This window comes from Pristis pectinata, chromosome 12 (assembly GCF_009764475.1).
Source record: "Pristis pectinata isolate sPriPec2 chromosome 12, sPriPec2.1.pri, whole genome shotgun sequence".
Lineage (NCBI taxonomy): Eukaryota > Metazoa > Chordata > Chondrichthyes > Rhinopristiformes > Pristidae > Pristis > Pristis pectinata.
Window position 1 is genome coordinate 7,989,026 of NC_067416.1, and position 16,102 is coordinate 8,005,127.

A 16,102-nucleotide genomic window follows, 5' to 3' on the forward strand; every position below is an offset into this window, starting at 1 on the left:
GTACAGTACAGGCCCTTCGGCCCACGATGTTGTGCTGACCTATATAGACCTACTCCATGATCAATCTAACCCTTCCCTCCTACACAGCCCATAACCCTCCATTTTTCTTACATCCATGTGCCTATCTAAGAGTCTTTTAAATGTCCTTATTGTATCAGCCTCTCCCACCACCCCTGGCAGTACATTCCAGGCACCCACCACTCTCTGTGTGAAAAACCTACCTCTGACATCTCCCCTAAACTTTCCTCCTCTAACCTTAAATGGATGTCCTCTGGTATTGGCCATTGCCACACTGGGGAAAAGGTGCTGGCTGTCCACTCAATCTATGCCTCTCATAATCATATCACCTGGAATACAGAGCTGGGCTGAAAAGTGACAGATGGAGTACAACCCGGATAAGTTTGAAGTGATGCACTTTGGGAGATCGAATTTGAAGGCAGAGTACAAGGTTAATGACAGGACTCTTAGCAGTGTGTAGGAACAGGGGGATCTTGGGGTCCACGTCCATAGATCCCTCAAGGTTGTCACACAGGTCATTAGGGTTGTTAAGAAGGCATATGGTGTGTTGACCTTCATTAGTCGGGGTATTGAGTTCAAGAGCTGCGAGGTGATGTTGCAGTTCTATAGAACTCTGGTGGGACCACACTTGGAGTATTGCGTTCAGTTTTGGTCACCTCGTTATAGGAAGGATGTGGAAGCTTTAGAGAGGGTGCAGAGGAGATTTACCAAAATATTGCCTGGATTGGAGAGCATGTCTTATGAGGATAGGTTGAGTGAGCTAGAGCTTTTCTCTTTGGAGAGAAGGAGGATGAGAGGTGATTTGATAGAGGTGTACAAGATGATAAGAGGCATAGATCGAGTGGACAGTCAGAGACTTTTTCCCAGGGCGACAATGGCTGACACAAGGGGACATAATTTTAAGGTGATTGGAGGAAGGTATAAGGGGGATGCCAGGGGTAAGTTTTTTACACAGTGGTGGTGCATGGAACGCACTTCCGGCAGAGGTTGTGGGGGCAGATGCATGAGGGACATTTAAGAGACTCTTAGGTAGACACATGAATGATAGAGAAATGGGGGGCTATGTGGGAGGGAAGGTTTAGATAGATTTTAGAGCAGGATAAAATGTCAGCACAACATTGTGGTCTGAAGGGCCTGTGCTGTGCTGTAGTGTTCTATGTTCTACCTCTATCAAGTTGCCTCTCATCCTCTGTCACTCTAAAGAGAAAGGCCCTAGCTCGCTCAACCTTTCCTCATGATACATGTTCTCTAATCTAGGCAGCATCCTGATAAATCTCCTCTGCACCCTCTCTAAATCTTCCACATCCTTCCAGGAGGTCACTGTTTGAAAATAAGGGATGACCCATTGAAGTTGGAGAGCCATGGCAAAAATTTCTTCTCTCGGAGACACTTTGGAACTCTCTTCCTCAAAGGGCAGTGGAAGCAGAGGCTTTGAATATTTTTAGGGCAGAGGTAGATAAACGAGGGGTTGACAGGTTGCTGCAGAGAGATGGGAATGTGGAGATGAGGTTACAATCAGATCAGCCAGGATAGAATTAAACTGAAGGGCTGAGTGGCCTACACCTGCTCCTAATTTGTATGTTCAGTCGCAACTTAATCGATGGAAAGACTTAGTCTGTGACTGTCCTTTTAAGCTGAACTCAAAAGACTCCAGTGAACAATCATATCTTCATTATGTTTTCTGTCTGCATTTTGACCAGAGGGAGCAAGGTTATGTCTGATGGATGGGGCACTGTGGTTAAACTTAATGTGAACTAAATACAGTTAGTCAGGCATATGATTGTAGCCAAAGGATAACACAGCAATGAAATCACGTCCGCTGATGTGCACTTTGATAATAATTGGAGCAAAAAGCTGGGAAAAGAAATTAAATGTGATCAGTTGTCATATAAGAGACGTGCATTTGCCTAGCGCCCTTCAGAGCCCCAGATTTAAAAAAAAGACCTGTGACCAATCCAGTTCCAGTTCCCACAGGGCAGATTATTTTAAAATCCAGGCTTGTGTTTCTATATTTTTTTTAATGAACAAATCAAGCAGGATGTTGAAGCAGAACAAATTCCAGTTTACTAGGTTCTGCAGGTGAGCTAGGAATGCATGGGATTGAAAGTATTGGAGTTGCATTTATGTAGCACCGTTCCCGATCTGTGGACGGTCAGGGGGTTGATAATTGTTTGGGTATTAAGGGAAACAAGTGACATGGGGTGAATGCAGGAAAGTAGCCCTGAGGTAAAAAGTCAGCCATAATGTATTGAATGGTGCAGCAAACATGAAGGGTCGAATTGCCTGCTCCTGCTCTTTCTGAGTTCGTTTGGTTAGGACACCTCCGAGCACTTTGAAGCCAATGAAATCTGTTCTGATCGAGGAATCACGGCAGCCAATTTGCATACAGTAAGCAGTCTCCAACAGAAGCTCAGTAAACTCCAGAAAGTCAATGTCAAGGTCGAGTTTATTGTCATCTGCACAAGTCCATGTGTGCACAGGTGCAATGAAAAACTTATTTGCAGCAGCATCACAGGCACAGAGCATCAGATAAGCAGCATTCACAAGAAAAAACATAAATTAAACATAGATCTGTATAGTGATGTTGCTTGTGGGTTAAGTATTGGCCAGGACACTGGAGAACTCTCCAGGTGTTGCTGGAGAGAGTGGATGTGTGCCTTGGTTTAATGTCAAAGTCAGGTTTATTGTCACATGCACGTCCAAGTGTGCACAGGTGCAATGAAAAACTTAACTTGCAGCAGCATCACAGGCACATAGCATCAGATAAGCAGCATTCACGAGAAAAACATAACCATAAATTATACACAATTTGAAAAAAAACAATTAGAACAAAAAAGAAGTTCATTTGAGTACAAAGTGATCAGAGTGGTCATGGTGTTGATAAACTGTAGTGGTGATTAGGGTTTTGCCGGTTGGTTGAAGGGAAGCAGCTGTTCTTGAAGCTGCTGGTGTGGGCCGTCAGCACCTCCGGCACTGTGGTGCTCCCTCAGCACTGCATGCCTCTTTCTGTGACACAAGGATTCCAGGTTACCACCCTTTCATCAAGATGAGCTCTTCCCCGACACCAACCACAGGAGACACCGTCTCCATCAATGTGAAGTGCAGGACAAAATGTCCCTTAGCTCTTTGTCCTGTAACAATCTGTCTCCGTGGAGACAGTGACTCATCATAGAGGAGAATTTGGCTTGCTGCTTCCAACTGTGCCCATGATAATGGGATGCTCTGTTAAGACTAAGTCTCATCCTGCAAGATGATGTCCTGTTGAATTAAACCTGATCAGATCATCTGATTTTGGAATATTTCATGCTGATGTTGTTTCATTTCCAAGCAACAGTTATTCTACCGTCTGTTCCTGTGTGCAAGGTTTGTTAATGAGGGTAGTGGGTGGAGATGGGAATGTAACTGTGCTGTGATTACCTCTGTGTGAAAGGAGAATTGAGTTCCGGGAGGGCAGTTGAGAGGACGAGCATCTCAGGTTGACAGCACAGACCCGAATCGCACACATTCTTCCACTGTTTGATCAGCCACACTTACCACTGGAGAGATGTTATGGATTGATTGCGTGTTTGTCAGTGGTGTGACGATGACTGATCATCTAGTTGGAATAACCTCTGATGCTGCGCAAAGCATTTCGGAAGTGGTGCAGTCTCACCATCCAGAGATTGAGGGGTGAACTGACAGACGTGTATAAGATCATGAGGGGCGTAGACAGGGTGAATCAGAATCAGGTTTACTATCACTGACATATATAAAAAAAACATAGAACATCGCAGCACAGTACAGGCCCTTCAGCCCACGATGTTGTGCCGACATTTTATCCTGCTCTAAGATCTATCTAACCCTTCCCTCCCACATAGCCCCCCATTTCTCTATCATTCATGTGGCTATCTAAGAGTCTCTTAAATGTCCCCAATGCATCCACACACCCACCACTCTCTGTGTAAAAAAAAAAGTTGCCTCTGACATCCTTTCTATAACACTTTACCACAAAACAGATCAAGATGTAAATTGCTCCAGATCAAATTTTAACCTCTACAGCTCTTGCAGAGTGCTGGGTGTCATGAAATTTGTTGTTTTGCGGCAGCAGTACAGCGCAAGACGTAAAGACATAAAAATTACTGTAAGTCACAAAAATAAATAAATGGTGCAAAAGAGGGTGAATGCACACAGTCTTTTTTCCCAGGGAAGGGGGGTGCTAAAAACAAAAGGGCATAGGTTTAAGATCAGAGGCGAGAGATTTGAAAGGGGCATCAAGGGCAGTTTCTTCACGCAAAGGGTGGTGCATATTTGGAATGAGCTGCCAGAAATAGTGGTTGAGGCGGGCACATTAGCAACATTTAAAAGCCATCTAGATAAGTACGTGGATAGGAAAGGATTAGTGGGCTATGGGCCAAACACAGGCGGCATGGACAAGTTGGGCCGCAGGTCCTGCTTCCGTGAATCTATGACTATACTCCAGGACTGGCTTTCAGACCCAGGACATAGTCTCCCTGGGCTGGTCCTCTGGCCTCTGGTGGGGGTGAGGAAGGTGTATGGTGTACTTGCTTTCATTGGCCCAGGCATTGAATATAAGAGCTGGGACGACATATTCCAGTTGTACAAAACGTTGGTTAGTCCACACTTTGTGCACAGTTCTGGTTGCCACACTATAGGAAGAATATGATTAAGCTAGAGAGGGTGCAGAAAAGGTTCACAAGGATGTTGTCTGGGTTGGAGGGCTTGAGTTATAAGGAGAGATTGGATAGGCTGGGTCTGTTCTCCCTGCAGTGAAGGAAGCTTAGGGATGACATAATAGAGGTGTATGAATTTATGAGAGGCATGGTTAGATTAGATAGCCAGTGTCTGTTTCCCGTGGTAGGGGTGTCTAAAACTAGAGGACATAGATTAGAGAGAGGAGGTTTGTAAGAGGACCCAAGGGGTAGATGTTTCACACAAAGAGTAGTTGGTACCTGGATTGAGCTGCTAGAGGGGGTGGTGGAGGCAGGAACACTAACAACATTCAAGAGGCATCTGGACAGGTACTTGAATGAGCAGGGCACAGAGGGAGATGGGATTAATGTAGGCTAGTGGGATTAGACATGATGGTTGGTATAGACACAGTGGCCTGATGGGCCTGTTTCTATGCTGTACAACTCTGTGATTTCCCTGGGCTGGTTCTTTGACCCGGGATATAATCTCCCTGGGCTGGCTCCCTGACCCAAGGTTTAATCTCCCTGGATGAGCTCTCTAAACAGGGAACTAACTCTCTGGTTCTCTAACCACAGTTCAGATCACTGGTTGAGTGAATCTCGCTGGAGGTTTTATCACAAGACCTCCTGCTGTGAGCCACCCCACACTCCTGCCCTCGATCTGTGACCCACCTACAGTGCTCTCCATGAACAATTGCAATGGGAGCAGGTGCCTTGTCACCCACTTGATTAATCTTGTCAGTGAAACAGATTTTTGTCTCATCTGCTATTTGTTTTATAACCAAGGCCTTCAAGGTAAATCAAATAGAAGGAACTATTTTGTTAATGCCCCTGTGATCTGTCTCTGGGTTTCAATTCAGCAGTGCCCTGAAGATTTATCTTCAACCCCGAAGATTTATCTTTGATCCTGGAGACTGGTGACACTAGGGTTGACCCGTGATCTCTGCTGAGATTGTTTGCAGACATTTGGGGAACGTGCACTGTTTAATAGCAAGACCTCGAAATCCCGTAGATTGACGCGAGTGAACTTCTTCACTGCAGTGTTGCAACGAGAAGTTTCAGGCATTAGCTGAAGCACTGAGGCAGCTGCTACTGATCTCACTGTGTGAGCTCAATGTCGTTCTAGTTTCACTAACATTTGACTGGTTCTTCTCAATAACAAAGGCAAAATGTACGAACATCCGCTGTCTGTCAGTACACCATCACCGACATCCGAAAGGCGTTTGATGGGCCATACAAGGAAGATCAGGAATCTCCGCGACGATGGTCAAGATACACGGACCCGGTTCCAGAGCCACGCCCCGGATCGGTAAGACCCTTCGATGGGTAAATGTGACAATCTTGGGTCTGTGATTTGTTGTGTGGCTCAGACGAAGCAGTGGTTGCAGTGCATACCATCAACAAAACACAAAGCAATGACTTGCCAAGGCTTTTCCAACAGGAACCATTAACTAACATAGATTCGTGGTGTTAGAAGGAGAGAGGGAGGGAGGGAGGAGGAGAGGTGGCAGACAGTTCTCAGCCCTCTGCTGACTTGTGTTCGCCTGCTGTGTGTGACAGTGCATTACAGATGAATTCAGGAGAGCAGGCTTCATGACATCACGTGATCTGCCGGACAGTGTCCTGGACTTTGTGAAGAAGCATCCACTGATGGATGAAGACGTCAGACCTGTGGGAGGCCGCCCACTTTTTACAAAGAAGCACGTGAACTACACAAAGATTGTAGTGGACACAGTCACAGCACTGGATGATAAACAATACAATGTGATGTTCATTGGAACAGGTAGGTGTAGCAAGAGCCACGCTCCCTTCCTAACTCTGTGGTACTCTGAAGCAGCCCATTGTGGGATCAGCCTCACTCCAGACCCTTCTTACCCATTTAGGACCACAATAGGAGTGACACTTGAATGTTGTACTCAGTGTGTGGCCTGGGGTGACACTGAGATGTTAAGCCTCTTTGGAAAGTTAAGCAGATCCCCCAAACTAGCTGAGGTAAAGCAGACAGTTCTACTGAAACCCAGCTGCCTGCCCGCACCCAACTCCGGCAAAGTAAAATCAGTCAAGTTGTTGGTCATGTAGTTTGTGGGACCTTCATTTCTGCAAGTTCCCCTCTGTATTGAGAGTGCCTTCATTTGCAAGCCACTCACTGCAGCCTGGGTCCTACACCACATCCAACCCCAATTACCATCATGTATGTAGAGTCACGGAGCATGGAAACAGGCCCTTCAGCTCATCACATTCAGACTGACCATCAAGCATCCACTTACACCAATCCGCCCTGGTGCACTCTGAAAATTCCTCCAATTTAAAAATAAATAAGGTTTTCAAATCACATCCTAGTCCCCCTCCTCACCTCCCAATTATTTCTCTAATCTTCTCCAGCCCTGAAACCTTCCAAAGTATCTTCCAGCTCTGGTAACCCAAAGTCTGGCATGATGTTCTTCCTTAAGCAAGTATCCACCTGCCATTGAATCTATCTCACCTCCAGTTATAACAAACTAAATGTCCTTCAGTTCTTTCACCAATAAGCTCAAACCTGAGTCTTCTGGCTAATGGACTTCCTGCCAGTGGAAATTCTCCCTCAGAGCCCTTTGTAATTCCAAAATCCTCCGTCAAGTCTTCCCTCAAACCTGATTCTGCTCTCCAGGTGAGCTCTCCCAGCTTCTCTTCCTCCATCTCAACCCAGGTGTGGTTGTACAATGGACATCATCTCAAGATCTGCCCCAGAGATGTGAGTTCAAATCCCACCAGGTCAGTGGGAGACTTTGGATTTAACCGAAGTGAATCCAGAATAAAAGGGGGTGGTGACCATGAAAATTCTGGATTGTTGCAAAAACCCATATGATTCACAAATATGAAGGAAATGTCCCACCGTGACCCTTTCTGGCTGATATGTGACTCCTGACCCACCAACGCCCTCTCAGTTCAGGGATGGACAATAAACATTGGCCTTGTCAGTGATATCCACGTCCCGTGAACAGATTCTTAAACTAAAGGCGCTCCACCAAACCTCGTTCAAGGCCCTGATATAAGTATTAATTTATCTCACTGACCATTGGAAGGGAATAACTCAGTGTCCCTGCCATATTATTCAGGATCAGGATGCAATGAATGGATTGTTATTCTGCCGGCTTTGCTATGTATTTGTTCCAAAGTATTACTGAGCTGGAAGAGAATTGTCAGCACGTGTCTCCAATATGACTAAGGTCTCTTGTTTCACAGATGATGGTTGGATACACAAAGTAGTGAGCTCGGAAGGCAGCACGCACATCATTGAGGAGATCCAGCTCTACGAGGAGCCACAGCCTGTGGAAAGTCTGGTATTAGCCAGAGCCCAGGTACGGCCTCACCTTATTAACCATGCACAACTGTAAGTGGATACAGGCAGGCTCCATTTTCAGAATCTACAGTCAAACGTGACAGGGTGAAGATGGGAAGGAACATCAGTGAAGCTCTGTAACAGCAGGACGACCAATCTTGTCACTCTACTACCCAAGCAGTAAATGGGTCGATAACCACCCCCTTCACATCCCTGTTGCTCCAAGCAAACTGTAGCTCAGTTGATAGTGATTTGGCTTTTGAGTCAGAAGGCTGTGGGTTCAAGTCTCACTCCAGCTACTTGAACACAAAAATCTAGGCCGACCCTCCAAAGGGTTGCAGCATTGTCAGAGGTGGCATCTTTCAAATGAGACATGAACTAAAGTCTCAGGTAGATGTAAAAGGTCCTGTGACCTGTTTCATCAAAGAGCTGGGGGACTATCCCCAAAACCAATGCCTCTCTAATCTGACCATTATCACATTACTCCCAGTGAGACCTTGCTGTGCACAAATTGGCTCCTATGTAGATATGGTGATTAGACTTCAAGTTGCTTTATTGGCTGTAAAGCTTTGGGGAGTCCTGAGGTGGTGAAAGGATCTATATAAATGCACTTCTTTCTTTCAACATTTCCCTGACTGGAGGTTAATGTTTCTGAGGTTTGAGCCCTATGGCCTGACTGAAGTGAAGCTTTGACAAAGACAATGGTTGTGATGGTAACTGCTTACTGCGAGTTTGATAAGTTGAGAAGCTTGTTGTGTTTCCAGGGACCAGTAGACAGCAGCTTGCTTGTGACATGCCTTCTAATGCGGGTCCGGATAGTGAGTGACATCTGTCTGTTTGGTCATGGCAGCCTCAGCAGGGCCTGAACCCGACCAATGTCTCGCCCACACCTCCTCCCGTCAGGGTGGGTGGTAAGCAGGAGTTACTGGGTCACAAATGTCCACAGACCTCACCTCCTGGGTACAACTACAAGGTCCCGGATGGTTGCTGAAGTTGGCAAACCCAGAGCAGCGACTGAACCTGACGCCTTCCGTGTCCCGTGGCCGAGGAAGCAGCAGCTGCTCCCTCTGAACCTTCAGACCAAGCCCGCTGCTCTCAAGCAGAACCTCAGCCACAGAGCAGAAACAAGACATGTCACAGTCATACAACACAGAAACAGGCCCTTCGGCCCATCGTGTCCATTACGACCATCAAGTACCTTCTCTACTCTTCCCATTTACCAACATGTGATCTGTAACCTATGCCTCGGTGATCAAGTGCTCTTCTAGATCCTGTATAATTGTTGTGAGGGTCCCTGCCTCTACCGCCCCCTGCGTCAGCACTTTCCAGATTTGAACCCCTCCCTGGGTGAAAAAAATATTTCCTCAGATCTCCTCTCAGACTCCCACCCTTCACCCTGAACCTACACTCTCTAGTTTTAGACACTTCTGCTCTGGGGAAAAGGTTCCAACTACCTCCCCATCTATGTCCCTTGTAATTTTATCCACCTCTATCAGGTCCCCCCTCAGCCTCCTCTGCGCCAAGGAAAACAAGCTGGGCACATCCAGTCTCTCCTCACTGCTCAGGCAACACCCTGGTGAACCTCCTCTGCACCCTCTTCGGTGCAATCACATCCTTCCTATAGTGGGGCAACCAGAACTGCACACAGTACTGTAACTGTGGCCTAACTTGTGTCTTATAAAGTTGTCCCATAACCTCACTGCTCTCATATTCTATGTCTGGCTACTGAAGGCAAGTTACCCGTGTGCTTTCCTCACCACCTTATCCATCTGTGCTGCTCCTTTGTTGTTAAAACCCAGTCAAATGCCAGGAGCAGGTCAACCGCCCAGCCTGGTGTGTTTACTGCACCAACAACAAACTGCTGGAAGAACTCAGTGGGTCAAGCAGCATCTGTGGAGACAAACGTATGGTCGATGTTTCAGGTCGAGACCCTGCATCAGGACTGAGAGTCTAACTCGGCTTCTCTCTCTTGGTCCTGACACGGTCTCGATCTGAAACATCAACCAGACCTTTGTCTCCACAGATGCTGCTTTAATTTGCTAAGTTCTTCCAGCAGTTTGTTCCTGCTACAGATCCCAGCATCTGCAGTCTCTTGTGTCTCTGTGTTTATTGCACACTGTTATGATGACTATTTGGAAATTAAAATAGTATTGGGCCACAGTGCGCTCTGCACGAAACAATGATTTACCCTCGAGGTGTTCCTGCTTTAATTACAGGGGACTCTGTTCATTGGATCGCAGAGTGGGGTGATTCAGCTCCCCGTGTCGAGTTGTCGCAGTTACCCCAGCTGTTGGGATTGCGTTCTGGCTCGAGATCCTTACTGCGGTTGGGATGGCTGGGTTTGCCGGGATGTTCGGATGGAAAATGACAGGTACTGTCAGCTGCTCTGTGTTACAATGAAAGGATGTCTCTCTCAGTCACACGGATGGTCAATGGTGGGGTTTAGGTGCAGGGGTCCATGTACCTTCTTGTAAGGGGCAATAAGGAGAAATTATAAAGTGACCTTTCTGGATCCAGATCCAGTTAGAGCAAAAAACAGTACAGCACAGGAAAAGGCCCTTCGGCCCACAATATCTGTGCTGAACACGATCCCAAATTAACTTAAATCTCCCCTGCCTGCACATGACCTATATCCCTCCATTCCCTGTATATTCATGTGTCTATCTAAATCCTCTTAAACACCACTGCTTTCACCACCACCTCTGGCAGCCCATTCCAGGCATTTAGCACTCTCTGTGTAAAAGAAAAACTTGCCCCACATATCTCCCTTAAACTTTCCCCCTCTCACCTTAAATGCATGTCCTCTAGTATCTGACATTTCTACCCTGGGAAAAAGATTCTCAGTGTCTACCTGAACTATGCCTCCCATAATTTTATAAACTTCTATCAGTTCCTGGTGAGCTGGCAGAAACGGATCCTGTAGTGGCTTTCAAAAGGGAATTGGATGAGTTCTTGAAGGGGGAGGTGTTGCAGGGATGTGGGGAAAGAGTTGGATGGCAGTCTCAGAGAGAGGCCACTGTTTCACCTGATCACCATCCCCCTGAGATCTGGTGTAACTTGAAAACAAGATCAGCTGCAAAAATGGGAAAGATTTTAATAACCGGCAGGCTCCCCATCTGTTCAGGAATAAAAACCAGAAAGTGCTGGAAATACATTGCCGATCAGGCAGCTTCTGTAGAGAGGGAAACGGAGTGAAATTTTTTGGGTCAGGACCAGTTTTGACGAAAGGAATCTGAATTGTTAACTCAGTTTCTCCCTCCCAACCTGCTGCCTGACCTGCTGAGTATTTCTAACATTTTCTGCTCTGATTTCAGATCCTGCACTTTTTTTTGTATGTTACTCAGGAATGCAAAACCTTCCTCCTGACTGCAAAGACCAATTTCTGTCTTGCATATTAATAATTTTATTAAGAAAGTTTTTGAACCCAGATGTCTTAATGCATAGTACCAAAAAGAACCAGACAGGTTCTGAAGCAAAAGCTACATCTGCTTGAAGCTCAGCTTTAACTAAACAGGGAACAGTAGAATGGGAATTCCCCAGGATATTTGTCTCCCTACATAGATTTTTCCTTCCTTTGTCCTTCCCAGAAGGTTATGAAACTGTACAAGGGAGGTGGGAGGTAGGGGTGAGGAGAGATGGAAGGTAGTAAATCAATCATGATGCAGCCGTCATTAAGCTGATTCCTTCCCTGCTGCCTTGAGGACACAGCCCAGCACGTCACGGAAACCAGCCTCCCCTCCATAGACTCTGTCTGTACTTTTCGCTGCCTTGGTAAAATAGCCAGCATAATCAAAGACCCCACCCACACCAGATATTGTCTCCTCTTCCCTCTCCCATCAGGCAGGAGGTACAAAAGCCTGAAAGCACGTACCACCAGGCTCAAGGACAGCTTCTATCCCACTGTTATAAGGTTATGAACAGTCCCTTAGTACGATAAGATGGACTCGTGACCTCACAATCTACCTCGTTGTGACCTTGCACCTTATTGTCTACCCACACTGCACTCTCTCTGTAACTGCAACACTTTATTCTGCATTCTGCTATTGCTTTCCCTTGTACTGCCTCAATGCGCTGTTGTAATGAAATGATCTGTGTGGATGGCATGCAAAACGAAGTTTTTCACTGTACTTTGGTACATATGACATTTAAGACAGATAGGTACATGGATGTAAGAAAAATGGAGGGCTATGGGCTGTGTAGGAGGGAAGGGTTAGATTGATCATGGAGTAGGTTTATATAGGTCGGCACAACATTGTGGGCCGAAGGGCCTGTACCGTGCTGTACTGTTCTATGTGAAAATAATAAACCAATTTACCAATTTACTGAACTTGATCTACGTATAACGTATCTGAGTCCAGATGAAGGGTCCCAACCCGAAATGTCGACTGTCCATTTCCCTCCACAGATGCTGCCTGACCCTCTGAGTTCCTCCAGTGCTTTGTACGTTGCTCCAGATTCAAGCATCTGCAGACTCTTGTGTCTCTATGTATAAACCTCCCAGTTTTGTATTACAGTTACAGTACTGGGTAGAAATAACAGCTTGCATTGCAAGCAGAACAAATTTTCACGTCAACTGCACAATGTAACACAGATGGAAACAGGTGTAAAATAATAATAAGCAAGTCTGTCCTGTGTTGCAGCAGTACTCAGCCACTGTGCCACAGTACATTAATAGAACCTCGCTGTGTTTACAAGCTGGAGTACAGAGGGAAGTTGTTTTACAAGAATTTCTGGTATAGCAACCTAGTGGCTGTTTGCACAGGCTCCTCACACCCCAACTGTATCAGCCTGCACCACCTTGGAGTGTTACAGCCTGGGTCAGTGGAGAGTTAGGGTTGCACAGGGATCCGGTTACTGGACTAGTAATCCTGAGCCACTGAGACCTGATTTCACATTCCACCATTGAATTCAAATCGAATGTAAAAATAATTAATTTTAAAAAAAAGATTTAAAAATGGCAAACATGAGGCTGTGGGATTGACGTTTGGCAGGCCCCTTTGGGGAAGGAATTCTGCTGACTTTGCCTTGTGTGTGAATCCAGGCTCACAGTGAGATGGTTGACTGCTAGTTGTGAAAGGGCCCAGCAAGACAATCAGGCCTTCCAACCCTTTCTCCCTTATGAACACGTGCCCCTTCCCCTTGTTCCCTGTCCTTTCTAGTTGGAGCAGGCTCCACATCCTCACCCCTTTCTAGAGTCACAGAGTCGTATAGCATGGAAACAGGCCTTTCGGCCCAACTGGTCCATGCTGTCCACCACTCCCATCTAAGCTAGTCCCATTTGCCTGCATTTGGCCCATATCCTTCTAAACCATTCCAGTCCATATATCTGTCCAAGAGCCTTTTTAATGTTTATTAATGTACCTGCCTCAACTACTTCCTCTGGCAGCTTGTTCCATACACTGACTACCCTCTGGGTGAAAAAGTTGCCCCTCAGGTTCCTATAAAATCTCTCCCCTCTCACCCTAAACCTATTAGTTGTTGATTCACCAAACATGGGAAAAATACTGTGCATTCACCCTATCTATGCCCCTCAATCTTATACACCTCTATACTCTCACCCCTCATTCTCCTACGCTCCAGTGAATAAAGTCCCAATTTGCTCAACCTCTCTCCATAACTCAGTCCCTCGATTCTTGGCAACATCCTCATAAATCTCCCCTGCAGTCTTTGCAGCTTAATGGCATCTTTCCTACAGCAGGGTGACCAAAACTGAACACAATATTCCAAATGTGGCCTCACCAGCCTCTTGTACAACTACAGCATAACATCCCAACTTCTATACTCAGTGCCCTGACTGATGAAGGCCAGTGTGCCAAAAGCCTTCTTCACCACCCTCCCTACCTCTCTAGTTGAAGAAGTGACAGGATCCATTCACGACGTACACACTCGGGCATTGAGGAACAGCCCTGGTCTGTCAGGGAAGGCTCAGGCCCATGGAGTCTGACCCTCTGCCTCTCACAGTCCTTAGGTGGAAAATCAAATGCATCAAGTTTGCAGTTTCTGGAGAAGGATCCAGGCGAGAACGAGCAGCAAAACAGCTCTTCCTACTTATCCTTGACCATAAATATCCACTAGCAATATCAAGGTCATTGGGAGGTTAAATCTGGAGTGGTGCAGAATGGGCAAACTTACTATCAGCCATTTGTTCCTGCAACCAAAATTAAAATTACAAGCAAACACTGGAAGAACTCGGCCAATCAAGCAGCATCCATGGAGACAGAAACCAGTTAATGTTTCAGATCAGTGACCCATCGTCAGAACAGGCTGAGTTTGTTTCTGTTTCACATTCCAGCATCCGTAGATTAATTTGTTTTCCAAAACTAAAGTTACTCCCTGCAATTTCAGGAGAAGGAGAGAAAGTAAAGGAGGTTGGGGACAGAGATTTACTGAAGGCGAATTTCAGGAGTGGAGTGCAGGGCATAAACGTGGCAACAGTAGACGGGGCTGAGGAGGAGGGTCCACCTCTGTTATTTTCCAGGAGAGAGGATCTGAAGAGAAAGTGGACTGTTGGCAACTGTGCACATTACGGGTGGGTCACTAAGGTTAGGAGCAAAGGACAGCGCCTTAAATTTAGACCCAGCCCTTTTAGAAGCTGGGAAACACTTCTGTATACAGAGGTAACTTTAGAGCTCTCTGCTGCAAACAGCAGGTGTTGCAGGGTTAATTGTTCATTTTAATTCTGAGTTGACAAATTTATTTTCACCGAAACGAGCTGGGTGACAATCCAGCCCTGATTTCATTGAATGGCAGAGGACACAGGAATTTATGATCTCCCCCTGTTCCTCTCCCTTTGTATCTGGACTTTTAAGTATATCCAAGGCAATTCTAGCTGTGTTTCGCTGGCTTGCTTCTTCTCAGTTGCTGCTGTGCTTATTGGTATTGGTTTATTATTGTCACGTGTACCAAGATACAGTGAGAAACTTTGCATGCCATCCAGACAGATCATACCATATAAGAACACTGAGGTAGTAAACAGCAAACAATGCAGACTATGGTGCAGCAGCTACAGAGAAAGTGCAGTGTAGGTAAACAAATAAAGTGCAAGGGCCACAACGAGGTAGATTGGGAGATCAAGATTTCATCCTTAGCCTTTGACAGGATGAGAGGCACTGCTCTAAAATACAGGGATTACTAGGTTTGGAGAACATTCTTGTCATCCACAAAGTTGTTTGGTAAACTTTGGTTTGGTTTACATAGGAGCCAGGGTGGTTCCCCTATTTAACATGTTCCAGGAAGAGAAAATGCAAAAAAAAATAAACCTGAAGTTGCTGAAGTCTATAAATGAAAGGAAATGTTTGAGATTGATTGGGACTTCGATGGGCTCAGGGAGGACGGACAGGGTGAGCTTGCAAACCATTCCACATCCTCCCTGAGGATCCCTTACATCAATATTAACCGATTTAAAAATATATAATTGCAAGGCAATTGTGGTTTTATGTACCTGAATGGTTCCATGGAAAATGCTCTGCCTTTATAATCTTCAATGTAATTTAAAATTCTTGTCATGTTCAGTCCCTCTCTGAGTTTGTTCCTCCCTTAGCTGTGCAGCCTATGGCACCCAGCTTGCTGCGCCCCTCCAATTTTAGTCTCTTGCACACCCACCACCCGCCCCCACAAATTTCCATCCCCCCTCACCATTAGCCCATTATCATAAGATAAGATATTTATTTATTAGTCACATGTACATCGGAACACACAGTGAAATGCGCCTTGGTTTGTTGCTGCTGAGTTTACTCACTAAGAATAGTTCTGTTTGGATGAGGGACTGCAGGGGTGTACGCTGAGGAACCTCAGTAGGTGGGATTGGCTTTGACTGCCCCTCTCTCTCCGCCTGCTCTGGGTGATCCATCCAAGGTCGGTTTCGGCACAATGCCAAGGAGGAAATTCAATTCTTGTTTGCATCTAGATCGGGGTGAATTGTAGACCCAGAGTTACCGCCATTCCCAGTGACGGGGGAATTGACCCAAGCATGACATGCCCTCGTCTCATTACTGTCATCAGACAGGAGGTACAGGAGCCTGAAGACTCACACCTCAGGGTTCGACAACAGCTTCTTCCCCACTGCTGTCAGGTTCTT

General features: G+C 46.0%; 1 protein-coding gene across 4 annotated transcripts in view; it reads left to right on the forward strand.

Annotated features, from left to right (window-relative positions):
* The window catches only part of LOC127576880 (semaphorin-4G-like), a 171,415-nt gene that overhangs the window by 124,178 nt on the left and 31,135 nt on the right, over positions 1–16,102 (forward strand). For all 4 annotated transcript variants that reach the window (XR_007957292.1, XR_007957291.1, XR_007957293.1 and 1 more), the window contains 4 exons: positions 5,871–6,015; positions 6,267–6,489; positions 7,929–8,044; positions 10,242–10,396. Coding sequence is in view for 1 of the 4 variants with exons in the window: in XM_052027690.1 (XP_051883650.1) it covers positions 5,871–6,015; positions 6,267–6,489; positions 7,929–8,044; positions 10,242–10,396 (639 nt within the window). In the remaining 3 variants the exon portion in view is untranslated. The remainder of the gene's footprint in view (positions 1–5,870; positions 6,016–6,266; positions 6,490–7,928; positions 8,045–10,241; positions 10,397–16,102) is intronic.